Here is a 27,505-nt window from a genome sequence, read left to right on the forward strand (position 1 = left end):
TCTCAGTGAAATCATCCTTTAGCCGACAGCTGAGTGACAGGCCGATATTATCATTCTCAGTGAAATCATCCTTTAGCCGACAGCTGAGTGACAGGCCGATATTATCATTCTCAGTGAAATCATCCTTTAGCCGACAGCTGAGTGACAGGCCGATATTATCATTCTCAGTGAAATCATCCTTTAGCCGACAGCTGAGTGACAGGCCGATATTATCATTCTCAGTGAAATCATCCTTTAGCCGACAGCTGAGTGACAGGCCGATATTATCATTCTCAGTGAAATCATCCTTTAGCCGACAGCTGAGTGACAGGCCGATATTATCATTCTCAGTGAAATCATCCTTTAGCCGACAGCTGAGTGACAGGCCGATATTATCATTCTCAGTGAAATCATCCTTTAGCCGACAGCTGAGTGACAGGCCGATATTATCATTCTCAGTGAAATCATCCTTTAGCCGACAGCTGAGTGACAGGCCGATATTATCATTCTCAGTGAAATCATCCTTTAGCCGACAGCTGAGTGACAGGCCGATATTATCATTCTCAGTGAAATCATCCTTTAGCCGACAGCTGAGTGACAGGCCGATATTATCATTCTCAGTGAAATCATCCTTTAGCCGACAGCTGAGTGACAGGCCGATATTATCATTCTCAGTGAAATCATCCTTTAGCCGACAGCTGAGTGACAGGCCGATATTATCATTCTCAGTGAAATCATCCTTTAGCCGACAGCTGAGTGACAGGCCGATATTATCATTCTCAGTGAAATCATCCTTTAGCCGACAGCTGAGTGACAGGCCGATATTATCATTCTCAGTGAAATCATCCTTTAGCCGACAGCTGAGTGACAGGCCGATATTATCATTCTCAGTGAAATCATCCTTTAGCCGACAGCTGAGTGACAGGCCGATATTATCATTCTCAGTGAAATCATCCTTTAGCCGACAGCTGAGTGACAGGCCGATATTATCATTCTCAGTGAAATCATCCTTTAGCCGACAGCTGAGTGACAGGCCGATATTATCATTCTCAGTGAAATCATCCTTTAGCCGACAGCTGAGTGACAGGCCGATATTATCATTCTCAGTGAAATCATCCTTTAGCCGACAGCTGAGTGACAGGCCGATATTATCATTCTCAGTGAAATCATCCTTTAGCCGACAGCTGAGTGACAGGCCGATATTATCATTCTCAGTGAAATCATCCTTTAGCCAACAGGTGGGCAGCGTGACTCCTCCCTTGTACTTGATTGATCAATTAACAAAATGTTACTTATGAGTTATAAAACACCCAATACCAGGACACAACATTTTGGGATGTTCAGATAGAAATATGTAGACCAAGGAATCATGTTGGAAGACAAGCCATTCACGGAATTTCTATCTGCAACGTTCGACAACGTTTCGGGGGAACTGAAGGTTTTTATTTTATTTTTACCCCCTTTTCTCCTCAATTTCGTGGTGTCCAATTGTTAGTAGTTACTGTCTTGTCTCATCGCTGCAACTCCCGTACGGGCTTGGGAGAGACAAAGGTCCAGAGCCATGCGTCCTCCGAAACACAACCCAACCAAGCCGCACTCCTTAACACAGCGCGTATCCAACCCGGAAGCCAGCCACACCAATGTGTCGGAGTAAACACCGTACACCTGGCAACCTTGGTTAGCGCGCATTGCGCCCGGCCCGCCACAGGAGTCGCTGGTGCGCGATGAGACAAGGATATCCCTACCGGCCAAACCCTCCCTAACCCGGACGACGCTAGGCCAATTGTGCGTCACCCCATGGACCTCCCGGTCGCGGCCGGCTGCAACAGAGCCTGGGCACGAACCCAGTCTCTGGTGGCACAGCTAGCACTGCCTTAGACCACTGCGCCACCCGGAAGGTGTTCAGATTTTAATTGAACTGAAAGGAAACAACTAAAACCAGCAGCCTCTCAGCCCTCCATGGAATGAGTTGGGACACCCCCCCCCCCCAGCCCTCCATGGAATGAGTTGGGACCCCCCCAGCCCTCCATGGAATGAGTTGGGACACCCCCAGCCCTCCATGGAATGAGTTGGGACCCCCGCCCTCCCAGCCCTCCATGGAATGAGTTGGGACCCCCAGCCCTCCATGGATGAGTTGGGACCCTCCCCCAGCCCTCCATGGAATGAGTTGGGACCCTCCCCCCCAGCCCTCCATGGAATGAGTTGGGACCCTCCCCCCCAGCCCTCCATGGAATGAGTTGGGACCCCCCAGCCCTCCATGGAATGAGTTGGGGACACCCCCAGCCCTCCATGGAATGAGTTGGGACACCCCCCCCAGCCCTCCATGGAATGAGTTGGGACCCCCAGCCCTCCATGGAATGAGTTGGGACACCCCCCAGCCCTCCATGGAATGAGTTGGGACACCCCCCCCCCAGCCCTCCATGGAATGAGTTGGGACATCCCCCCCCCCAGCCCTCCATGGAATGAGTTGGGACACCCCCCCCAGCCCTCCATGGAATGAGTTGGGACACCCCCCCAGCCCTCCATGGAATGAGTTGGGACACCCCCCCAGCCCTCCCCCCCCCCCCAGCCCTCCATGGAATGAGTTGGGACACCCCCCCCAGCCCTCCATGGAATGAGTTGGGACACCCCCCAGCCCTCCATGGAATGAGTTGGGACACCCCCCCAGCCCTCCATGGAATGAGTTGGGACACCCCCAGCCCTCCATGGAATGAGTTGGGACATCCCCCATCAGTTACTTTACAAAATAAGTTAATCAATCAATCAAATCGATCAGAAATCTGGAGCTGTAGGATGCAACTTTATAACTTTATTGGGATCCCCGTTAATAGCGACAGCCCATCTTCCTGGGGTTCGACAAATAACGAAAAATACATTAAACATTAAACAGTGTTTTAGTCTGTAAACACATGAACATAGACAGACTTACATGAATACATGAACAGATAGGGACAGGCCCGCTGTTGAATCTAGTTGATGAGCCTTGGTTTAAAAAGGTGATAGCAAGAAGTTAATTAAGTCTCCTCAATTTGCTCAACAGCCACACTATTCATTGCCAGATTCAGCGGAGGTGTGGAACTTGCGAAGAATGATTTGTAACAAATACAATTACTCTTAGTTTTAGAGATGTTCAGGACTAGTTTATTTTTTATTTTACCTTTATTTAACTAGGAAAAGTCAGTTAAGAACACATTCTTATTTTCAATGACGGCCTAGGAACGGTGGGTTAACTGGCCTAGGAACAGTGGGTTAACTGGCCTAGGAACAGTGGGTTAACTGGCCTAGGAACAGTGGGTTAACTGGCCTAGGAACAGTGGGTTAACTGGCCTAGGAACAGTGGGTTAACTGGCCTAGGAACAGTGGGTTAACTGGCCTAGGAACAGTGGGTTAACTGGCCTAGGAACGGTGGGTTAACTGGTCTAGGAACAGTGGGTTAACTGGTCTAGGAACAGTGAGTTAACTGCCTGTTCAGGGGCAGAACGACAGATTTTGTACCTTGTCAGCTCAGGGGTTTGAACTTACAACCTTCCGGTTACTAGTCCAATGCTCTAAACCACTAGGCTACCCTGCTGTCCCTACACTCTAACCACTAGGCTGCCCTGCCGTCCCTACACTCTAACCACTAGGCTACCCTGCCGTCCCTACACTCTAACCACTAGGCTACCCTGCCGTCCCTACACTCTAACCACTAGGCTACCCTGCCGTCCCTACACTCTAACCACTAGGCTACCCTGCCGTCCCTACACTCTAACCACTAGGCTGCCCTGCCGTCCCTACACTCTAACCACTAGGCTACCCTGCCGGCCATCCATTCTAAAACTCTTTGTTTAGAGAGTTGCCGTGGTTTCACTAGCTGTGGTTGCTGACATGTACACTGAATGGACAAAACATTAGGAACGACTGCTCTTTCCATGACAGGGTGATCCCCTATTGATGTCACTTGCTAAATCCACTTCAAATCAGAATTGTTTTGTTTTTAAATATGTTTTTTAAGCCTTGAGACATGGATTGGGTGTGTGTGCCATTCAGAGGGTGAATGGGCAAGACAGAAGGTTTAATTGCCTTTGAACAGGGTATGGTAGTAGGCCCCAGGTGCACCGGTTTGTGACAACTGTAACGCAGCTGGGCTTTTCACACTCAAGTGTTTCCCGTGTGTATCAAGAATGGTCCACCACCCATCCAGCCAACTGGACACAACTGTGAGAAGCATTGGAGTCAACATGGTCCACCACCCATCCAGCCAACTGGACACAACTGTGGGAAGCATTGGAGTCAACATGGTCCACCACCCATCCAGCCAACTGGACACAACTGTGGGAAGCATTGGAGTCAACATGGTCCACCACCCATCCAGCCAACTGGACACAACTGTGGGAAGCATTGGAGTCAACATGGACCAGCTTCTCTGTGGAATGCTTTCGACACCTTGAGGAGGCAATATGGGAGTAAGGGGGGGGGGGGTAATATCCTGTCTTTAAGCAGTAGCTATATACACAGTAGTAAAGGGGGGGGGGGGTAATATCCTGTCTTTAAGCAGTAGCTATATACACAGTAGTAAGGGGTGGGGGGTAATATCCTGTCTTTAAGCAGTAGCTATATACACAGTAGTAGAAGTTCAACTCTCAAAGCAGTCAATACAACAATATCAGCAAATCAGAACGTAATTCCTGTCTCTATGCAATTTTCTACATTTTTAATCAAATTCTACAGTGGTCTATTCTATGCATCTCCATTTCCCTCCCACAAAACTGAAGCAAAACGTTGAAACTGGGAGAGACTGTTTGCTATGGTGGTGTGCACTAATGAACACACCCCTGGTTCCATCACGTCTCAGATGGAACTAACCCAGCTAGCAGATTTGGTTCGTTGGAAGTTAAGGGAACATACGGTTTAGGTTTCACATTGGTTGTGGGAACGAAGCCATATGCTTCCCGAGCATTTACATTTTTTAAAAACGTTCTGAGAATAGAAGTGAAAACGTTGACTGTTCTGGGTTTAATTTTTAGGTTGCAGGGAGGTTCTGAGAACGTTTTCCTTTGGTTCCTTGATAATACATTTTTTTTTAAAGATTTTTAAAAATGTTATTTTATTTTCATTGTTTTTTTCTTTCTTTCTTCTATTTGTTAGTTGTATAACTTTTAAACTGCATTGTTGGGAAAGGACTCGTAAGGAATCATTTAATGGTAAAGTCTATACTTCCCGGGGGTTTTTAATTAGCGCAGTGAAAATGGAAATTATAGGTTATTTTGGAGGTTTCTGAAAAACTTCCTTAAAACGTTCACTGAATATTTCAATGGGACTTTTAATAACACAGCTTAGGTTGTTTGGAACTCCCAGCACAGCTTAGGTTGTTTGGAACTCCCAGCACAGCTTAGGTTGTTTGGAACTCCCAGCACAGCTTAGGTTGTTTGGAACTCCCAGCACAGCTTAGGTTGTTTGGAACTCCCAGCACAGCTTAGGTTGTTTGGAACTCCCAGCACAGCTTAGGTTGTTTGGAACTCCCAGCACAGCTTAGGTTGTTTGGAACTCCCAGCACAGCTTAGGTTGTTTGGAACTCCCAGCACAGCTTAGGTTGTTTGGAACTCCCAGCACAGCTTAGGTTGTTTGGAACTCCCAGCACAGCTTAGGTTGTTTGGAACTCCCAGCACAGCTTAGGTTGTTTGGAACTCCCAGCACAGATAGGACGCATGGAAATTAATTTGCTTAGGTATTAAATCATCCATAACACAGTTTTTTAAATTTATTGTGACACGGCATCAGTGAGATTCAAATTTATAATCTTCTGTTCTTCATCCATGAAATGAGTCCACTGCATCACCAGGATGCAGCTGGAATGCCGTGTTTTTTAAAACTCAAACGAAGCGGTTCATTTTTAGTCTATTTTAAAAACAGACCACGTTTCAAAAGGAAACAAGCACTCATTAAGATCAGCTATGGCCAATTAGTGGGTTACGGCCAACACACCTGAACACACTTATTAATAATAAGATAGAGGATAGAGGGAGAGTTTTGTTGACGCTGAGAACGGTATGTTTTTAAATAAGATTCTTAGAATGTTCTGTGAACGTTAAAGTTGTCTTGTGGTTTTTATGGAACGTTTTAATGCTCTCAGATTATTATTTGTATTCCTTAAATAGAACCATGAGGCAATCAGAAGGGAACGTTAGGTTAAAGTACTGAAATTCCCACAGAAGAACGTTGTTTCTTAGCATTCTCTGAACAATTTGAGAACATTCCCAACGTCAAACCAGCTGGAGAACGTTCCCAGAACGTAACCATGTTTGAACGTTTAGGAAACATTCTGGTTAAAGCAATGAAATACCGCAAAAAAAAAATGTTTTGTCAAGTTCCTTAAATGTGCTGAGAATGTTCCAAAGCCAAGCGACTCCCTGTACCATTCCCAGAAAGTTGTGAAAAGGTTTTATGGCAAAATAAGCATAGAACAACAACCACGCTCTAAGAGACATATGGTTCTCAGAACGTTATGCGCTAGCTGGGAAATGAGTTAGTTCCATGGTTCTAGAAGGCTGTAGTGTCTCCGTAGTCAGTGTTCCATCGTACATAGAGGTCCAGGGTTGTGGGACTGACACTGGGCTTAATACGCTTCAGAGAATCCTCAAAGTCCTTGCAGCGGATGTTACGCATCTGTAACAGCATACACATAAATATATTCTCTATTTCATACACAGAAATATATTCTCTATTTCATACACAGAAATATATTCTCTATTTCATACACAGAAATATATTCTCTATTTCATACACAGAAATATATTCTCCATTTCATACACAGAAATATATTCTCTATTTCATACACAGAAATATATTCTCTATTTCATACACAGAAATATATTCTCCATTTCATACACAGAAATATATTCTCTATTTCATACACAGAAATATATTCTCTATTTCATACACAGAAATATATTCTCCATTTCATACACAGAAATATATTCTCTATTTCATACACAGAAATATATTCTCTATTTCATACACAGAAATATATTCTCCATTTCATACACAGAAATATATTCTCTATTTCATACACAGAAATATATTCTCTATTTCATACACAGAAATATATTCTCCATTTCATACACAGAAATATATTCTCTATTTCATACACAGAAATATATTCTCCATTTCATACACAGAAATATATTCTCTATTTCATACACAGAAATATATTCTCTATTTCATACACAGAAATATATTCTCCATTTCATACACAGAAATATATTCTCTATTTCATACACAGAAATATATTCTCCATTTCATACACAGAAATATATTCTCTATTTCATACACAGAAATATATTCTCTATTTCATACACAGAAATATATTCTCTATTCCATACACAGAAATGTATTCTCTATTCATGTCAGACAGTCTATTATAGCTTTGAGCTGTTATAACTTACATCACTAGCAGCCATGTTTTTCACTTGCTCTGGTCCCAGTTCTGTGTGAACAGACAAAAGAAACATGATCAGGGGCCAGGCATAAAGACACTTAGCGACCTCGTCAAGGCATAAAGACATTGTAGTGACCTTAACCCAACACTTAGCGACCTCCTCAAGGCATAAAGACAATGTAGCGACCTTAACCCAACACTTAGCGACCTCGTCAAGGCATAAAGACAATGTAGCGACCTTAACCCAACACTTAGCGACCTCGTCAAGGCATAAAGACATTGTAGCAACCTTAACCCAACACTTAGCGACCTCGTCAAGGCATAAAGACAATGTAGCGACCTTAACCCAACACTTAGCGACCTCGTCAAGGCATAAAGACAATGTAGCGACCTTAACCCAACACTTAGCGACCTTAACCCAACACTTAGCGACCTCCTCAAGGCATAAAGACAATGTAGCGACCTTAACCCAACACTTAGCGACCTTAACCCAACACTTAGCGACCTCGGCAAGGCATAAAGACACTGTAGCGACCTTAACCCAACACTTAGCGACCTTAACCCAACACTTAGCGATCTCGTCAAGGCATAAAGACATTGTAGCGACCTTAACCCAATACTTAGCGACCTCGTCAAGGCACAAAGACAATGTAGCGACCTTAACCCAATACTTAGCGACCTCGTCAAGGCACAAAGACATTGTAGCAACCTTAACCCAACACTTAGCGACCTCGTCAAGGCATAAAGACACTGTAGCGACCTTAACCCCCCCCTCAAGTTTGCTAAAATATTATAATATACACCGACCAGACAGTTTATTAGGTACACCCAACTAGTACAGGGGACGGACTCCGCTTTGCCTCCAGAACGCCTGATTATTCGGGGGAATTCTACAAAGGTGTCGGAAACGTTCCACAAGGATGTCGGTCCATGCTGACGCGATGGCATCATGCAGTTGCTGCAGATTGGACGGCAGTACATTCATGCTGCTAACGGCTCGTTCCATCTCTTCCCATTAGACTCTATTAGGTCGAGGTGTGGGACTGACCAGGCCACTCAAATACGCTGAACTGACCGTCACGTTCCAGGAAATGGTTTTCCACTCTTCAATTGTCCAGTGTTGGTGATGGCCTTGTCTACTGGAGCTGCTTCCTCTTGTTTTAAGCTGATAGGAGTGGAACCCAGTGTGGTCGGCAGCTGCAACAGCCCATCCATGACAAGGATCGCCGAGTTGCGAGTTCCCCCGAGTTGCCTTTCTGCACATCACTGTTGCACTGCGCCGTTATTTGCCTGTTAGCTTGCAACATTCTCCTTTTCACCTCTTTCATCAACATTTTCCCCCACCAGGACTGCCGCCGACTGGATGTTTATGTTTTGTCGACACCCTTCTCAGGAAACCCTAGACGCTCTCCTGCGTGAAAAGCCCAGGAGGCCGTCTGTTTCAGTGATTATGGATCCAGTCCGCTTGGCACCGACGATGACACCACAACGTCGCTTAGGTCACTAGTTTAACCCATTCTAACATTCAGTGGAGCATTACCTGAATGCCTTGATGCCTGTTTTATATAGTAGGAGCGATCCGAGGTGTACCTAATAAACTGTCCGGATAGTGTATAATAGGTACATTGTCTATTACTATTGCACATAGCCATAACTTTTGGGCATTGGGACAGGCTGAAAGATAGGTCTTTACTCACCCCTGATTGGTCCAAGAGCAGCATCCTTAGCCAACGATGTAAGATCACTTCCTGAATAGCCCCCCGTCATTCTGAGAAGGTTTATATTTCGGTTAGAGCGTGTTTAGGTTGTATAGTTTTATCTCTACGGTTTATGCTGGGGGGGGGGGGGGGGGGGGGGGGGGTTGCCTAGTGTAGCGTAGTGTGAGAACTTACTTTGCTAGATGGGCTAATTCCTTCTGATTGAGTGGGTGTCCATGTTTTCCCAATAGATTCTTCAGCAACTTGAAACGCGTCTGTGATGATAGCAAACAAAACATTGGTTAAAAAAATGTATTTTTATTATTGTTGTTTTTTAAAATCTACCCAGTAAACCGCTCGAGCCATAACAAAGTTCAGTGTTGGTCCTACACAAGAGGAAACATGCAACAAGGGTTTACCTCCTCTGTTGGTAAGGCCACATGCACCCTTTTGGCAAATCGCCTGTAGAGGGAAAAACAAAATGACAAATTAAATATTGTCACCAGGGGTTTGAACCGGTTCAGGGAACAGAACCGTAAACAGAAGAAAAACAAATGACATGAACAGAATCACAACAGGGAATGAAAGTGATCTATACTGGTTTTGGAACAGAACTGTTATTTCCCCCAGCCGTTTTAGGCTACCTGCCTCTCTCCCATCTGAAGCATAGGCTACAGTAGCCTACCGACGTTACAAGACTGATTCAGAAATTAGGTAGAGAAAATAGATTTTTTTTAATTAGAAAAATAATAGATAAAACGTTTTCAATGCGTGTGTGTGTTGTGTCCAGTACCTGAGCACAGCTTCCTGTGTGTGTGTTGTGTCCAGTACCTGAGCACAGCTTCCTGTGTGTGTTGTGTCCAGTACCTGAGCACAGCTTCCTGTGTGTGTGTTGTGTCCAGTACCTGAGCACAGCTTCCTGTGTGTGTGTTGTGTCCAGTACCTGAGCACAGCTTCCTGTGTGTGTTGTGTCCAGTACCTGAGCACAGCTTCCTGTGTGTGTGTTGTGTCCAGTACCTGAGCAAAGCTTCCTGTGTGTGTGTTGTGTCCAGTACCTGAGCACAGCTTCCTGTGTGTGTGTTGTGTCCAGTACCTGAGCACAGCTTCCTGTGTGTGTGTTGTGTCCAGTACCTGAGCACAGCTTCCTGTGTGTGTGTTGTGTCCAGTACCTGAGCACAGCTTCCTGTGTGTGTGTTGTGTCCAGTACCTGAGCACAGCTTCCTGTGTGTGTTGTGTCCAGTACCTGAGCACAGCTTCCTGTGTGTGTGTTGTGTCCAGTACCTGAGCACAGCTTCCTGTGTGTGTGTTGTGTCCAGTACCTGAGCACAGCTTCCTGTGTGTGTGTTGTGTCCAGTACCTGAGCACAGCTTCCTGTGTGTGTGTTGTGTCCAGTACCTGAGCACAGCTTCCTGTGTGTGTGTTGTGTCCAGTACCTGAGCAAAGCTTCCTGTGTGTGTGTTGTGTCCAGTACCTGAGCACAGCTTCCTGTGTGTGTGTTGTGTCCAGTACCTGAGCACAGCTTCCTGTGTGTGTGTTGTGTCCAGTACCTGAGCACAGCTTCCTGTGTGTGTGTTGTGTCCAGTACCTGAGCACAGCTTCCTGTGTGTGTGTTGTGTCCAGTACCTGAGCACAGCTTCCTGTGTGTGTGTTGTGTCCAGTACCTGAGCACAGCTTCCTGTGTGTGTGTTGTGTCCAGTACCTGAGCACAGCTTCCTGTGTGTGTGTTGTGTCCAGTACCTGAGCACAGCTTCCTGTGTGTGTGTTGTGTCCAGTACCTGAGCACAGCTTCCTGTGTGTGTGTTGTGTCCAGTACCTGAGCACAGCTTCCTGTGTGTGTTGTGTCCAGTACCTGAGCACAGCTTCCTGTGTGTGTGTTGTGTCCAGTACCTGAGCACAGCTTCCTGTGTGTGTGTTGTGTCCAGTACCTGAGCACAGCTTCCTGTGTGTGTGTTGTGTCCAGTACCTGAGCAAAGCTTCCCGTGTGTGTGTTGTGTCCAGTACCTGAGCACAGCTTCCCGTGTGTGTGTTGTGTCCAGTACCTGAGCACAGCTTCCTGTGTGTGTGTTGTGTCCAGTACCTGAGCACAGCTTCCTGTGTGTGTGTTGTGTCCAGTACCTGAGCACAGCTTCGTCCAGCTCCTGTGGTCTGTTTGTAGCTCCCATCACCAGAACCCTCTCTGCCCCTTCCGACTGCACCTGTAACCATCAAGGAGACTGTTGAAGGATCCCATATATACAACCATCCAGGAGACTGTTGAAGGATCCCATATATACAACCATCCAGGAGACTGTTGAAGGATCCCATATATACAACCATCCAGGAGACTGTTGAAGGATCCCATATAGACAACCATCCAGGAGACTGTTGAAGGATCCCATATATACAACCATCCAGGAGACTGTTGAAGGATCCCATATATACAACCATCCAGGAGACTGTTGAAGGATCCCATATATACAACCATCCAGGAGACTGTTGAAGGATCCCATATAGACAACCATCCAGGAGACTGTTGAAGGATCCCATATATACAACCATCCAGGAGACTGTTGAAGGATCCCATATAGACAACCATCCAGGGAGACTGTTGAAGGATCCCATATATACAACCATCCAGGAGACTGTTGAAGGATCCCATATATACAACCATCCAGGAGACTGTTGAAGTATCCCATATATACAACCATCCAGGAGACTGTTGAAGGATCCCATATAGACAACCATCCAGGAGACTGTTGAAGGATCCCATATATACAACCATCCAGGAGACTGTTGAAGGATCCCATATAGACAACCATCCAGGAGACTGTTGAAGGATCCCATATATACAACCATCCAGGAGACTGTTGAAGGATCCCATATATACAACCATCCAGGAGACTGTTGAAGGATCCCATATATACAACCATCCAGGAGACTGTTGAAGGATCCCATATATACAACCATCCAGGAGACTGTTGAAGGATCCCATATAGACAACCATCCAGGAGACTGTTGAAGGATCCCATATATACAACCATCCAGGAGACTGTTGAAGGATCCCATATAGACAACCATCCAGGATACTGTTGAAGGATCCCATATATACAACCATCCAGGAGACTGTTGAAGGATCCCATATAGACAACCATCCAGGAGACTGTTGAAGGATCCCATATATACAACCATCCAGGAGACTGTTGAAGGATCCCATATAGACAACCATCCAGGAGACTGTTGAAGGATCCCATATAGACAACCATCCAGGAGACTGTTGAAGGATCCCATATAGACAACCATCCAGGAGACTGTTGAAGGATCCCATATATACAACCATCCAGGAGACTGTTGAAGGATACCTACACCATATATACAAAAGTATGTGGACACCACTTCAAGGAAACGTCTAGGATCAACAACGGCTCAGCCGTGAAGAGGACCGCTGAGTGCTGAAACGCATAGAAATCGTCTGTCCTCGGTTGCAACACTCACTACCAAGTTCAAAACTGCCTCTTGAAGCAACGTCAGCATAATAACTGTTTGTCAGGAGCTTCATGAAATGGGTTTCCATGGCCGAGCAGCCGCACACAAGGCTAAGATCACCATGCACAATGCCAAGCGTCGGCTGGAGTGGTGTACAGATCACCACCATTGGACTCTGGAGCAGTGGAAACGCGTTCTCTGGAGTGATGAATCACGCTTCACCATCTGGCAGCCCGATGGACGAATCTGTGTTTGGCGGATGCCAGGAGAACACTACCTGCCCCAATGCATAGTGCCAACTGTAAAGTTTGGTGGAGGAGGAATAATGGTCTGGGTTTGGCGGATGCCAGGAGAACCCTACCTGCCCCAATCCATAGTGCCAACTGTAAAGTTTGGTGGAGGAGGAATAATGGTCTGGGTTTGGCGGATGCCAGGAGAACCCTACCTGCCCCAATCCATAGTGCCAACTGTAAAGTTTGGTGGAGGAGGAATAATGGTCTGGGTTTGGCGGATGCCAGGAGAACAGTACCTGCCCCAATCCATAGTGCCAACTGTAAAGTTTGGTGGAGGAGGAATAATGGTCTGGGTTTGGCGGATGCCAGGAGAACAGTACCTGCCCCAATCCATAGTGCCAACTGTAAAGTTTGGTGGAGGAGGAATAATGGTCTGGGTTTGGCGGATGCCAGGAGAACCCTACCTGCCCCAATCCATAGTGCCAACTGTAAAGTTTGGTGGAGGAGGAATAATGGTCTGGGTTTGGCGGATGCCAGGAGAACAGTACCTGCCCCAATCCATAGTGCCAACTGTAAAGTTTGGTGGAGGAGGAATAATGGTCTGGGTTTGGCGGATGCCAGGAGAACCCTACCTGCCCCAATCCATAGTGCCAACTGTAAAGTTTGGTGGAGGAGGAATAATGGTCTGGGTTTGGCGGATGCCAGGAGAACAGTACCTGCTCCAATCCATAGTGCCAACTGTAAAGTTTGGTGGAGGAGGAATAATGGTCTGGGTTTGGCGGATGCCAGGAGAACCCTACCTGCCCCAATCCATAGTGCCAACTGTAAAGTTTGGTGGAGGAGGAATAATGGTCTGGGTTTGGCGGATGCCAGGAGAACAGTACCTGCCCCAATCCATAGTGCCAACTGTAAAGTTTGGTGGAGGAGGAATAATGGTCTGGGGCTGTTCATGGTTTGAGCCCCTTAGTTCCAGTGAAGGGAAATCTTAAACGCTACAGCATTCAATGGCATTCTAGACGATTCTGTGCTTCTAAATTTGTGGCAACAGTTTGGGGAAAGCCCTTTCCTGTTTGAGCATGACAATGTCCCCCGTGCACAAAGCAAGGTCTATACAGATGGTTTGTCGCAATCGGTGTGGAAGAACTTGACTGTCCTGCACAGAGCCCTGATCTCAACACCATTGATCCCCTTTGGGATGAATCGGAATGCCGACTGCGAGCCAAGCCTAATCGCCCAGGCCTAATTGCTCATTAGTGAGGCTGTCAGTGGACAGCCTCACTAATGAGCCTATGGCTGAATGGAAGCAAGTCCCCACAGCAATGTTCCTACATCTAGTGGAAAGCCTTCCCAGAAGAGTGGAGGCTGTTATAGCAGCAATGTTCCTACATCTAGTGGAAAGCCTTCCCAGAAGAGTGGAGGCTGTTATAGCAGCAATGTTCCAACATCTAGTGGAAAGCCTTCCCAGAAGAGTGGAGGCTGTTATAGCAGCAATGTTCCTACATCTAGTGGAAAGCCTTCCCAGAAGAGTGGAGGCTGTTATAGCAGCAATGTTCCTACATCTAGTGGAAAGCCTTCCCAGAAGAGTGGAGGCTGTTATAGCAGCAATGTTCCTACATCTAGTGGAAAGCCTTCCCAGAAGAGTGGAGGCTGTTATAGCAGCAATGTTCCTACAAGTGGAAAGCCTTCCCAGAAGAGTGGAGGCTGCAGCAATGTTCCTACATTTAGTGGAAAGCCTTCCCAGAAGAGTGGAGGCTGTTATAGCAGCAACGTTCCAACATCTAGGAGAAAGCCTTCCCAGAAGAGTGGAGGCTGTTATAGCAGCAATGTTCCAACATCTAGTGGAAAGCCTTCCCAGAAGAGTGGAGGCTGTTATAGCAGCAATGTTCCTACATTTAGTGGAAAGCCTTCCCAGAAGACTGGAGGCTGTTATAGCAGCAATGTCCCAACATCTAGTGGAAAGCCTTCCCAGAAGAGTGGAGGCTGTTATAGCAGCAATGTCCCAACATCTAGTGGAAAGCCTTCCCAGAAGACTGGAGGCTGTTATAGCAGCAAAGGGGGGACCAACTCCACACTAATACCCATGGTTTTGGAATGAGATGTTCGATGAGCAGGTGTCCACATACTTTTGGTCATGTAGTGTGCATAAGGTATTTTATAGCTCATTCATAACCCATACAGGAAACACTCATAAGGTCTTTTATAGCTCATTCATAACCCATACAGGAAACACTCATTAAACAGTACATAGACATTGCGACTGTCGTTGATCATTGCAGACGGGAGTAACATTACCGGGACATAACTAAAATGGTCGTTGGTCTCACCCCGTCAAACTGTATGAGAAACTCTGTTTTCAAACGTCGGCTGGCATCGTGTTCTCCTTCCCGTCTCTCACAGAGCAGGCTGTCGATCTCATCTGGGAGGACGGCAAAACAGACAGGGATCATAGCGAACGTCACCACAACAGCTACTGTCTGTTCAGTCTCTCAGAAACAAACCACACTCTAACCACTAGGCTACCCTGCCACCTCTACACTCTAACCACTAGGCTACCCTGCCGCCTCTACACTCTAACCACTAGGCTACCCTGCCGCCTCTACACTCTAACCACTAGGCTACCCTGCCGCCTCTACACTCTAACCACTAGGCTACCCTACCACCTCTACACTCTAACCACTAGGGTAAAACATTTTTATTAAAAGCTGTTAAAATGTCACTTTTTTTTGGACGACCTGACCAAATTCACATAGAAATGTGTGTTATAGATCTGTCACTCTCATTGACAAGCCTGTCTAAGAAGCTGTACATCTGATCTATGTGCGCTAGTTCTATGCTTCTCGTTCTTAAGTTTAGTTTTTTGCGTCTTTTACTTTCGGTTTTGTACACCAGCTACAAACAGCTGAAAATACAATATTTATGCTTATGGAAAATATATTTCACAGCGATTTAGATGGTACAATGATTCTCTACACTACACCTGCTTGTTTAGTCACATAAAAACTGAAAATAGGCAAAACTATTGGAATATTAGCTACCAGGAAATGGCAAAGTGATTTCTGCATCTTTAACTAGTCCAATTCACCCCTTACTATGTAAAGCGCTTCGAGTAACTCATTATGTAGAAAGTCGCTATAAAACTCCATAATTATTATTAAACAAATGTAATGAACGGTCGGTTTCTTTGGACAGACTAAAAGCCTAGTACTTTTTATTCTACCTTTATTTAACTAGGCAAGTCAGTTAAAAGAACAAATTATTATTTTCAATGACGGCCTGGGAACAGTGGGTTAACTGGCCTAGGAACAGTGGGTTAACTGCCTTGTTCAGGGGCAGAACGACAGATTTGTACCTTGTCAGCTCGGGGATTTGAACTTGCAACCTTTCTGTTACTAGTCCAACACTCTAACCACTAGGCTACCCTGCCGCCTCTACACTCTAACCACTAGGCTACCCTGCCGTCTCTACACTCTAACCACTAGGCTACCCTGCCGCCTCTACACTCTAACCACTAGGCTACCCTGCCACCTCTACACTCTAACCACTAGGCTACCCTGCCGTCTCTACACTCTAACCACTAGGCTACCCTGCCGCCTCTACACTCTAACCACTAGGCTACCTGCCCCCTACACTCTAACCACTAGGCTACCCTGCCGCCTACACTCTAACCACTAGGCTACCCTGCCGCCTCTACACTCTAACCACTAGGCTACCCTGCCGCCTCTACACTCTAACCACTAGGCTACCATGCCGCCTCTACACTCTAACCACTAGGCTACCCTGCCGCCTCTACACTCTAACCACTAGGCTACCCTGCCGCCTCTACACTCTAACCACTAGGCTACCCTGCCGCCTCTACACTCTAACCACTAGGCTACCCTGCCGCCTCTACACTCTAACCACTAGGCTACCCTGCCGCCTCTACACTCTAACCACTAGGACTCTAACCATACCCTGCCGCCTCTACACTCTAACCACTAGGCTACCCTGCCCCTACCACCACTAGGCTACCCTGCCGCCTCTACACTCTAACCACTAGGCTACCCTACCACCTCTACACTCTAACCACTAGGCTACCCTGCCACCTCTACACTCTAACCACTAGACTACCTGCCTCCTCTACACTCTAACCACTAGGCTACCCTGCCACCTCTACACTCTAACCACTAGGCTACCCTACCACCTCTACACTCTAACCACTAGGCTACCCTACCACCTCTACACTCTAACCACTAGGCTACCCTGCCACCTCTACACTCTAACCACTAGGCTACCTGCCACCTCTACACTCTAACCACTAGGCTACCCTGCCACCTCTACACTCTAACCACTAGGCTACCCTGCCACCTCTACACTCTAACCACTAGGCTACCCTACCACCTCTACACTCTAACCACTAGGGCTACCTGCCTCCTCTGCCTCCTCACCTTAACCACTAGGCTACCATGCCGTCTCTACACTCTAACCACTAGGCTACACCTAACCACTAGGCTACCTGCCTCCTCTACACTCTAACCACTAGGCTACCCTGCCGCCTCTACACTCTAACCACTAGGCTACCTACCCCCTACACTCTAACCACTAGGCTACCTGCCTCCTCCACTAACCACTAGTCTACCTGCCACCTCTACACTCTAACCACTAGGCTACCCTGCCACCTCTACACTCTAACCACTAGGCTACCCTGCCACCCACACTCTAACCACTAGGCTACCCTGCCGCCTCTACACTCTAACCACTAGGCTACCCTGCCACCTCTACACTCTAACCACTAGGCTACCCTGCCACCTCTACACTCTAACCACTAGGCTACCTGCCACCTCTACACTCTAACCACTAGGCTACCCTGCCACCTCTACACTCTAACCACTAGGCTACCTGCCACCTCTACACTCTAACCACTAGGCTACCCTGCCACCTCTACACTCTAACCACTAGGCTACCTGCCACCTCTACACTCTAACCACTAGGCTACCTGCCACCTCTACACTCTAACCACTAGGCTACCCTGCCGCCTCTACACTCTAACCACTAGGCTACCTGCCACCTCTACACTCTAACCACTAGGCTACCTGCCACCTCTACACTCTAACCACTAGGCTACCCTGCCGCCTCTACACTCTAACCACTAGGCTACCTGCCACCTCTACACTCTAACCACTAGGCTACCTGCCACCTCTACACTCTAACCACTAGGCTACCTGCCACCTCTACACTCTAACCACTAGGCTACCCTGCTACCTGCCACCTCTACACTCTAACCACAGGCTACCCTGCCGCCTCTACACTCTAACCACTAGTCTACCTGCCACCTCTAACCACTAGGCTACCTGCCACCTCTACACTCTAACCACTAGGCTACCTACCGTCCCTACACTCTAACCACTAGGCTACCTGCCACCTCTACACTCTAACCACTAGGCTACCTGCCTCCTCTACACTCTAACCACTAGGCTACCTGCCACCTCTACACTCTAACCACTAGGCTACCTACCGTCCCTACACTCTAACCACTAGGCTACCCTGCCGCCTCTACACTCTAACCACTAGGCTACCAAGTTCAAATATTAATGTTGGACGTCAGATCATTGTTGGATGCTACTGAGTATACAGTGAAATCGCTCAAACCAACCAATGAAGATGATGGCAGGCTGTAGTTCTCTGGCCACAGCAAACAGAGCTCTGACCAGCTTCTCTCCCTCTCCCACCTGGGAAGGAGAGATACAGGTCAGAGGTCACTCAAGTACAACTACTGGTACGAACACTTTACACTGGAACGTAAAAAGGTCAACTTTATAAAGTGGTTTTAAAAGAGTTCATAAGCAGTTTAAAGACTTATAACCATCTGTTTATTGATAGTTAGACTGATCAGCTAGTTAGCTAATCCACTAGTTGGGACATATTTCTACCTGGGTACTGGTCTACAGTAGTCCACTACCCTGGTCTACAGTAGTCCACTACCCTGGTCTACAGTAGTCCACTACCCTGGTCTACAGTAGTCCACTACCCTGGTCTACAGTAGTCCACTACCCTGGTCTACAGTAGTCCACTACCCTGGTCAACAGTAGTCCACTACCCTGGTCAACAATAGTCCACTACCCTGGTCAACAGTAGTCCACTACCCAGGTCAACAGTAGTCCACTACCCAGGTCTACAGTAGTCCACTACCCAGGTCTACAGTAGTCCACTACCCTGGTCTACAGTAGTCCACTACCCTGGTCAACAGTAGTCCACTACCCTGGTCTACAGTAGTCCACTACCCAGGTCTACAGTAGTCTATAGACCCTGGTCAACAGTAGTCCACTACCCTGGTCAACAGTAGTCCACTACCCTGGTCAACAGTAGTCCACTACCCTGGTCTACAGTAGTCCACTACCCTGGTCTACAGTAGTCCACTACCCTGGTCTACAGTAGTCCACTACCCTGGTCAACAGTAGTCCACTACCCTGGTCAACAGTAGTCCACTACCCTATAGACCCTGGTCAACAGTAGTCCACTACCCTATAGACCCTGGTCTACAGTAGTCCACTACCCTGGTCAACAGTAGTCCACTACCCTATAGACCCTGGTCAACAGTAGTCCACTACCCTATAGACCCTGGTCAACAGTAGTCCACTACCCTATAGACCCTGGTCAACAGTAGTCCACTACCCTGGTCTACAGTAGTCCACTACCCTGGTCTACAGTAGTCCACTACCCTGGTCTACAGTAGTCCACTACCCTGGTCAACAGTAGTCCACTACCCTGGTCTACAGTAGTCCACTACCCTATAGACCCTGGTCAACAGTAGTCCACTACCCTGGTCTACAGTAGTCCACTACCCTGGTCTACAGTAGTCCACTACCCTGGTCAACAGTAGTCCACTACCCAGGTCTACAGTAGTCCACTACCCTGGTCTACAGTAGTCCACTACCCTGGTCTACAGTAGTCCACTACCCTGGTCAACAGTAGTCCACTACCCTGGTCAACAGTAGTCCACTACCCTATAGACCCTGGTCAACAGTAGTCCACTACCCTATAGACCCTGGTCTACAGTAGTCCAATACCCTGGTCAACAGTAGTCCACTACCCTATAGACCCTGGTCAACAGTAGTCCACTACCCTATAGACCCTGGTCTACAGTAGTCTACTACCCTTGTCTACAGTAGTCCACTACCCTGGTCAACAGTAGTCCACTACCCTGGTCTACAATAGTCCACTACCCTGGTCTACAGTAGGCCACTACCCTGGTCTACAGTAGTCCACTACCCTATAGACCCTGGTCAACAGTAGTCCACTACCCTGGTCAACAGTAGTCCACTACCCTGGTCTACAGTAGTCCACTACCCTGGTCTACAGTAGTCCACTACCCTGGTCTACAGTAGTCCACTACCCTGGTCTACAGTAGTCCACTACCCTGGTCAACAGTAGTCCACTACCCTGGTCAACAGTAGTCCACTACCCTATAGACCCTGGTCAACAGTAGTCCACTACCCTATAGACCCTGGTCTACAGTAGTCCACTACCCTGGTCAACAGTAGTCCACTACCCTGGTCAACAGTAGTCCACTACCCTATAGACCCTGGTCAACAGTAGTCCACTACCCTATAGACCCTGGTCAACAGTAGTCCACTACCCTGGTCTACAGTAGTCCACTACCCTGGTCTACAGTAGTCCACTACCCTGGTCTACAGTAGTCCACTACAGTAGTCCACTACCCTGGTCTACAGTAGTCCACTACCCTATAGACCCTGGTCAACAGTAGTCCACTACCCTGGTCTACAGTAGTCCACTACCCTGGTCTACAGTAGTCCACTACCCTGGTCAACAGTAGTCCACTACCCAGGTCTACAGTAGTCCACTACCCTGGTCTACAGTAGTCCACTACCCTGGTCTACAGTAGTCCACTACCCTGGTCAACAGTAGTCCACTACCCTGGTCAACAGTAGTCCACTACCCTATAGACCCTGGTCAACAGTAGTCCACTACCCTATAGACCCTGGTCTACAGTAGTCCAATACCCTGGTCAACAGTAGTCCACTACCCTATAGACCCTGGTCAACAGTAGTCCACTACCCTATAGACCCTGGTCTACAGTAGTCCACTACCCTTGTCTACAGTAGTCCACTACCCTGGTCAACAGTAGTCCACTACCCTGGTCTACAGTAGTCCACTACCCTGGTCTACAGTAGGCCACTACCCTGGTCTACAGTAGTCCACTACCCTATAGACCCTGGTCAACAGTAGTCCACTACCCTGGTCTACAGTAGTCCACTACCCTGGTCTACAGTAGTCCACTACCCTGGTCTACAGTAGTCCACTACCCTGGTCAACAGTAGGCCACTACCCTGGTCAACAGTAGGCCACTACCCTGGTCTACAGTAGTCCACTACCCTGGTCTACAGTAGTCCACTACCCTGGTCTACAGTAGTCCACTACCCTGGTCTAAAGTAGTCCACTACCCTATATACCCTGGTCTACAGTAGTCCACTACCCTATAGACCCTGGTCAATAGTAGTCCACTACCCTGGTCAACAGTAGTCCACTACCCTGGTCAACAGTAGTCCACTACCCTGGTCTACAGTAGTCCACTACCCAGAGAATAGGGTGCCATTTTGGACACAGTAAATGACCACAGTCTTAAGACTCCTCACCCATTTAGAGGTCAGACTGGAAGCACTGATGTTAAAGAAGGTGGCATGGGACTCCATGGCTACTGCTTTGGCCTGGGGAGAGGGTCAAAACAGATCAATCATTATCACGAGAAAGAGGACTCCATTTCTACTGCTTTGGCCTGGGTAGAGGGACACAATAGATACATTTATTATCATGAGAAATAGGCATAATGTCGTCAACATGCAGTCAACACCATGTGATGTCATTTGATGGTCACAAACGTCTGACTCACCAGCATAGTCTTTCCGTTGCCTGGGGGACCGAAGAGGAGCAGACCTCGTGCCGGGGATCTGAGACCAGTGAACAGCTAGAGGGGACCAACACAACACCATAGACTGGAGTAGAGACACCACTATAGACTGGAGTAGAGACAACACTATAGCCTCTCTACTGTATATAGCCTCTCTACTGTATATAGCCCTCTACTGTATATAGGCCCTCTACTGTATATAGCCCCTCTACTGTATAAAGCCTCTCTACTGTATATAGCCTCTCTACTGTATATAGCCTCTCAACTGTATATAGCCTGGTTACTGTATATAGCCTCTCTACTGTATATAGCCTCTCTACTGTATATAGCCCCTCTACTGTATATAGCCCCTCTACTGTATATAGCCCCTCTACTGTATATAGCCCCTCTACTGTATATAGCCTCCCTACTGTATATAGCCTCCCTACTGTATATAGCCTCTCTACTGTATATAGCCTCTCTACTGTAAATAGCCTCTCTACTGTATATAGCCTCCCTACTGTATATAGCATCCCTACTGTATATAGCCTCCCTACTGTATATAGCCTGGTTACTGTATATAGCCTCTACTGTTATATAGCCTCTACTGTATATAGCCCCTCCCTACTGTATATAGCCTCTCTACTGTATATAGCCTCCCTACTGTAAAGAACAGGGCTCCGGGCAGCTTTCTACCACTCTAAATTCCAAGCATCTGCCTCTAACCCTAGGAAGCTCTTTGCCATCTTCTCCTCCCTCCTGAATCCTCCTCCCCCTCCCCCCTCCTCCCTCTCTGCAGATGACTTCGTCAACCATTTTGAAAAGAAGGTCGACGACATCCGATCCTCGTTTGCTAAGTCAAACGACACCGCTGGTTCTGCTCACACTGCCCTACCCTGTGCTCTGACCTCTTTCTCCCCTCTCTCTCCAGATGAAATCTCGCGTCTTGTGACGGCCGGCCGCCCAACAATCTGCCCGCTTGACCCTATTCCCTCCTCTCTTCTCCAGACCATTTCCGGAGACCTTCTCCCTTACCTCACCTCGCTCATCAACTCATCCCTGACCGCTGGCTACGTCCCTTCTGTCTTCAAGAGAGCGAGAGTTGCACCCTTCTGAAAAAACCTACACTCGATCCCTCCGATGTCAACAACTACAGACCAGTATCCCTTCTTTCTTTTCTCTCCAAAACTCTCGAACGTGCCGTCCTTGGCCAGCTCTCCCGCTATCTCTCTCAGAATGACCTTCTTGATCCAAATCAGTCAGGTTTCAAGACTAGTCATTCAACTGAGACTGCTCTTCTCTGTATCACGGAGGCCCTCCGCACTGCTAAAGCTAACTCTCTCTCCTCTGCTCTCATCCTTCTAGACCTATCGGCTGCCTTCGATACTGTGAACCATCAGATTCTCCTCTCCACCCTCTCCGAGTTGGGCATCTCCGGCGCGGCCCACGCTTGGATTGCGTCCTACCTGACAGGTCGCTCCTACCAGGTGGCGTGGCGAGAATCTGTCTCCTCACCACGCGCTCTCACCACTGGCGTCCCCCAGGGCTCTGTTCTAGGCCCTCTCCTATTCTCGCTATACACCAAGTCACTTGGCTCTGTCATAACCTCACATGGTCTCTCCTATCATTGCTATGCAGACGACACACAATTAATCTTCTCCTTTCCCCTTCTGATGACCAGGTGGCGAATCGCATCTCTGCATGTCTGGCAGACATATCAGTGTGGATGACGGATCACCACCTCAAGCTGAACCTCGGCAAGACGGAGCTGCTCTTCCTCCCGGGAAGGACTGCCCGTTCCATGATCTCGCCATCACGGTTGACAACTCCATTGTGTCCTCCTCCCAGAGCGCTAAGAACCTTGGCGTGATCCTGGACAACACCCTGTCGTTCTCAACTAACATCAAGGCGGTGGCCCGTTCTTGTAGGTTCATGCTCTACAACATCCGCAGTGTACGACCCTGCCTCACACAGGAAGCAGCGCAGGTCCTAATCCAGGCACTTGTCATCTCCCGTCTGGATTACTGCAACTCGCTGTTGGCTGGGCTCCCTGCCTGTGCCATTAAACCCCTACAACTCATCCAGAACGCCGCAGCCCGTCTGGTGTTCAACCTTCCCAAGTTCTCTCACGTCACCCCGCTCCTCCGCTCTCTCCACTGGCTTCCAGTTGAAGCTCGCATCCGCTACAAGACCATGGTGCTTGCCTACGGAGCTGTGAGGGGAACGGCACCTCAGTACCTCCAGGCTCTGATCAGGCTCTACACCCAAACAAGGGCACTGCGTTCATCCACCTCTGGCCTGCTCGCCTCCCTACCACTGAGGAAGTACAGTTCCCGCTCAGCCCAGTCAAAACTGTTCGCTGCTCTGGCCCCCCAATGGTGGAACAAACTCCCTCACGACGCCAGGACAGCGGAGTCAATCACCACCTTCCGGAGACACCTGAAACCCCACCTCTTTCAGGAATACCTAGGATAGGATAAAGTAATCCTTCTCACCCCCCTTAAAAGATTTAGATGCACTATTGTAAAGTGGCTGTTCCACTGGATGTCTTAAGGTGAACGCACCAATTTGTAAGTCGCTCTGGATAAGAGCGTCTGCTAAATGACTTAAATGTAAATGTAAATGTAATTATTCACTGTAATTTACTATTTTTTATTTCCTTACTTATCTATTGTTCACCGAATACCTTAAAAATTGCACTGTTGGTTAGGGGTTTGTAAAGTAAGCATTTCACTGTAAGGTCTACTACACCTGTTGTATTCAGCATTTCACTGTAAGGTCTACTACACCTGTTGTATTCAGCATTTCACAGGTTTCACCTGCATTTCACTGAGGTCTACTACACTTGTTGTATTCAGCATTTCACTGTTGAGCATTTCACTGTGAGGTCTACTACACTTGTTGTATTCAGCATTTCACTGCATTTCAGAGGTCTACTACACCTGTTGTATTCAGCATTTCACTGAGGTCTACTACACCTGTTGTATTCAGTCACTGTAGGTCTACACCTGTTGTATTCAGCATTTCACTGTGAGGTCTACTACACCTGTTGTATTCAGCATTTCACTGTCAGGTCTACTACACCTGTTGTATTCAGCATTTCATTTCACTGTCAGGTCTACTACACCTGTTGTATTCAGCATTTCACTGTGAGGTCTACTACACCTGTTGTATTCAGCATTTCACTGTAAGGTCTACTACACCTGTTGTATTCAGCATTTCACTGTGAGGTCTACTACACCTGTTGTATTCAGCATTTCACTGTGAGGTCTACCTACACCTGTTGTATTCAGCATTTCACTGTAAGGTCTACTACACCTGTTGTATTCAGCATTTCACTGTACGGTCTACTACACCTGTTGTATTCAGCATTTCACTGTGAGGTCTACTACACCTGTTGTATTCAGCATTTCACTGTAAGGTCTACTACACCTGTTGTATTCAGCATTTCACTGTAAGGTCTACTACACTTGTTGTATTCAGCATTTCACTGTAAGGTCTACTACACCGTGACAAATAAACATTTTTGACCTGTTGTTTGATTTGACTAGAGACATTAGACTGGACAAGAGACAACAAGACACACCTGTTGAAGCCTGATTCCCACATTTCACTGTAAGGTCTACTACACCTGTTGTATTCAGCATTTCACTGTAGGTCTCAACTGCATTTCACTGTGCCCTGCATTTCACTGTAAGGGGATGTGTAAACAGACCAGACTACACCTGTTGTATTCAGCAGCTCAGCATTTCACTTAAGGTCTACTACACCTGTTGGCATTTTTGACCCTGTTGTATTCGAATGAGAATCAGGCATAACTGTCTACTACACAGACAGCAGCTCATGTATTCACACAAGTCTACTACACCTGTGTATTCAAGTCTACTACAGTATTCAGCATTTCAAAGTCAAACATGTTCAGGTCCTCAGGTCTGACCTGTTGTGCAGGCAGGATATTTCACTAGGTCTCTCCTGAAGAGCTTGTTTAGCATTTCCAGCTACACCTGATTCCCTGTGAGGCTATGTCTTCAAAGCTCACTGCATTTCACTGACCCACTGAAATCACAGGTCACACAATGTATTTAAATGACTCACAGAAACCCCAGCATTTCACAGTCTCACACCTGTTGTATTCAGCATTTCACTGTGGGTTGTTGTATTCAATTTCACAGGAGAGCTCAGAAACCCGTATTCCATTTCACTGTAAGGTCTAACAAAAGTATCAGTGTCTACTACACCTGTGTATTCAGCATTTCCTGTAAGGTCTAAAGGTCTAAGAGTTTGCATTTCACGTCTACTCTGTTGTATTCAGGCGTCTACCCCAAGATGTTCAACGTTGTATTCAATTTTTGATCCTGTTGTATTCAGACTGTAGTCCACCTGTTGTATTCAGCATTTCACTGTAGGTCTACCACCTGTTGTATTCAGCATTTCATCGTCTACTACACCTCATTTAGAATCCCTCCATTGAATGTGCTGAGGGTCTTCTCCGCATTTCATAGCCTGGTCATTTCACGTCTGTTAGTTCTGTATTCAGCCAACTCCCCAGACAATGACCAAAGGCATTTCACGTCTACTACACCGGCATTTCATCGCTACCAGGGATTTCCGGGCTGTTGTATTCAGCATTTCACTGTGAGGTCTACTACACCTGGATTCAGCATTTCACTGTGAGGTCTACTACACCTGGGACCGGGCTACGCTGTTGTATTCAGATTTCACTGTGAGGCTACTACGGGGACATGGTATTCAGCATTTCACTACACCTGTTGTATTCCATTTCACTGGGACATGGCTACACCTGTTGTATTCGCTCCGGGGTCGGGCACCGTTGTATTCAGCATTTCACTGGGACCTGTTGTATTCAGCATTTCACTGTAAGGCTACTATTTCCGGGGATTCAGCATTTCACTGTGAGGTCTACTACACCTGGGACACGTCTACTACACCTGTTGGCATTTCACTCACGGTCTACTACACCTGTTGTATTCAGCATTTCACGTCTACTACACCTGGGATTTCACTGTAAGGTCTACTACACCTGGATTCGCATTTCCTGGGACTGTGAGGTCTACTACACCTGGATTCAGCATTTCCTGGGACCTGGTGCTATTCGCATTTCACTGGATCGTCTACTCCTGGTACCGTGACAAATAAACTTTGATTTGATTTGACTAGAGACATTAGACTGGACAAGAGACAACAAGACAACTGTGAAGCCTGATTCCCACAATAGGGCCGACCTCAACTGTACTGTGCCCTGCTCGGGGATGTGTAAACAGACCAGATCGAAGCAGCTCAGCTTGGGTAGGTTTGACCCTCGAATGAGAATCAGGCATAACTGACAGACAGCAGCTCATAACACAAGAGTAGAAAGCAAACATGTTCACCTCAGGTCTGAGTGCAGGCAGGATAACTATCTCCTGAAGAGCTTGTTTAGCCAGCTCCTGACCCGCTATGTCTTCAAAGCTCACTGACGACCCACTGAAATACACACACAATGTATTTAAATGACTCCAGAAACCCCAGCAGTCTCAATTACAGTCATGGGTTGTGAATACAGGAGAGCTAGAAACCCGCCTTAACAAAAGTATCAGTGTGTGCCGCCTCAAAGGTCTAAGAGTTTGACGTCGGGGCGTCCCCAAGATGTTCAACGTGTAATTTGATCCTGACTGTAGTCCACTGCGCTATCCACTATCATCGACTCTAGAATCCCTCCATTGAATGTGCTGAGGGTCTTCTCCGTCATAGCCTGGTCACACGTCTGTTAGTTCTGTATAGCCAACTCCCCAGACAATGACCAAAAGGCTACGCGGATCGCTCCAGGGACCGGGCT

At 47.3% G+C, this 27,505-nt stretch overlaps 1 protein-coding gene across 3 annotated transcripts in view; it reads right to left on the minus strand.

Moving 5' to 3' along the window:
- Window positions 1–2,768: 2,768 nt before the first annotated feature.
- Window positions 2,769–27,505, minus strand: part of LOC115122816 (spastin-like) — a 30,135-nt gene continuing 5,398 nt past the window's right edge. Inside the window, exons 6-16 of one of the 3 annotated variants that reach the window (XM_065007791.1) lie at window positions 27,060–27,153; window positions 21,673–21,747; window positions 21,419–21,490; window positions 18,418–18,493; window positions 15,113–15,204; window positions 11,209–11,288; window positions 9,513–9,555; window positions 9,289–9,368; window positions 9,094–9,164; window positions 7,404–7,444; window positions 2,769–6,624 (exon numbers count right to left, since the gene is read on the minus strand). In XM_065007791.1, coding sequence (XP_064863863.1) covers window positions 6,499–6,624; window positions 7,404–7,444; window positions 9,094–9,164; window positions 9,289–9,368; window positions 9,513–9,555; window positions 11,209–11,288; window positions 15,113–15,204; window positions 18,418–18,493; window positions 21,419–21,490; window positions 21,673–21,747; window positions 27,060–27,153 — 850 coding nt within the window. In that variant the 3' untranslated portion in view covers window positions 2,769–6,498. Of the gene's footprint in view, window positions 6,625–7,403; window positions 7,445–9,093; window positions 9,165–9,288; window positions 9,369–9,512; window positions 9,556–11,208; window positions 11,289–15,091; window positions 15,205–18,417; window positions 18,494–21,418; window positions 21,491–21,672; window positions 21,748–27,059; window positions 27,154–27,505 lie in introns of all 3 variants that reach the window. The other 2 variants (XM_065007790.1, XM_065007792.1) reach the window with 2 other exon arrangements.

The sequence above is a fragment of the Oncorhynchus nerka genome, linkage group LG23 (assembly GCF_034236695.1).
Source record: "Oncorhynchus nerka isolate Pitt River linkage group LG23, Oner_Uvic_2.0, whole genome shotgun sequence".
In the NCBI taxonomy this organism is placed as follows: Eukaryota; Metazoa; Chordata; class Actinopteri; order Salmoniformes; family Salmonidae; genus Oncorhynchus; species Oncorhynchus nerka.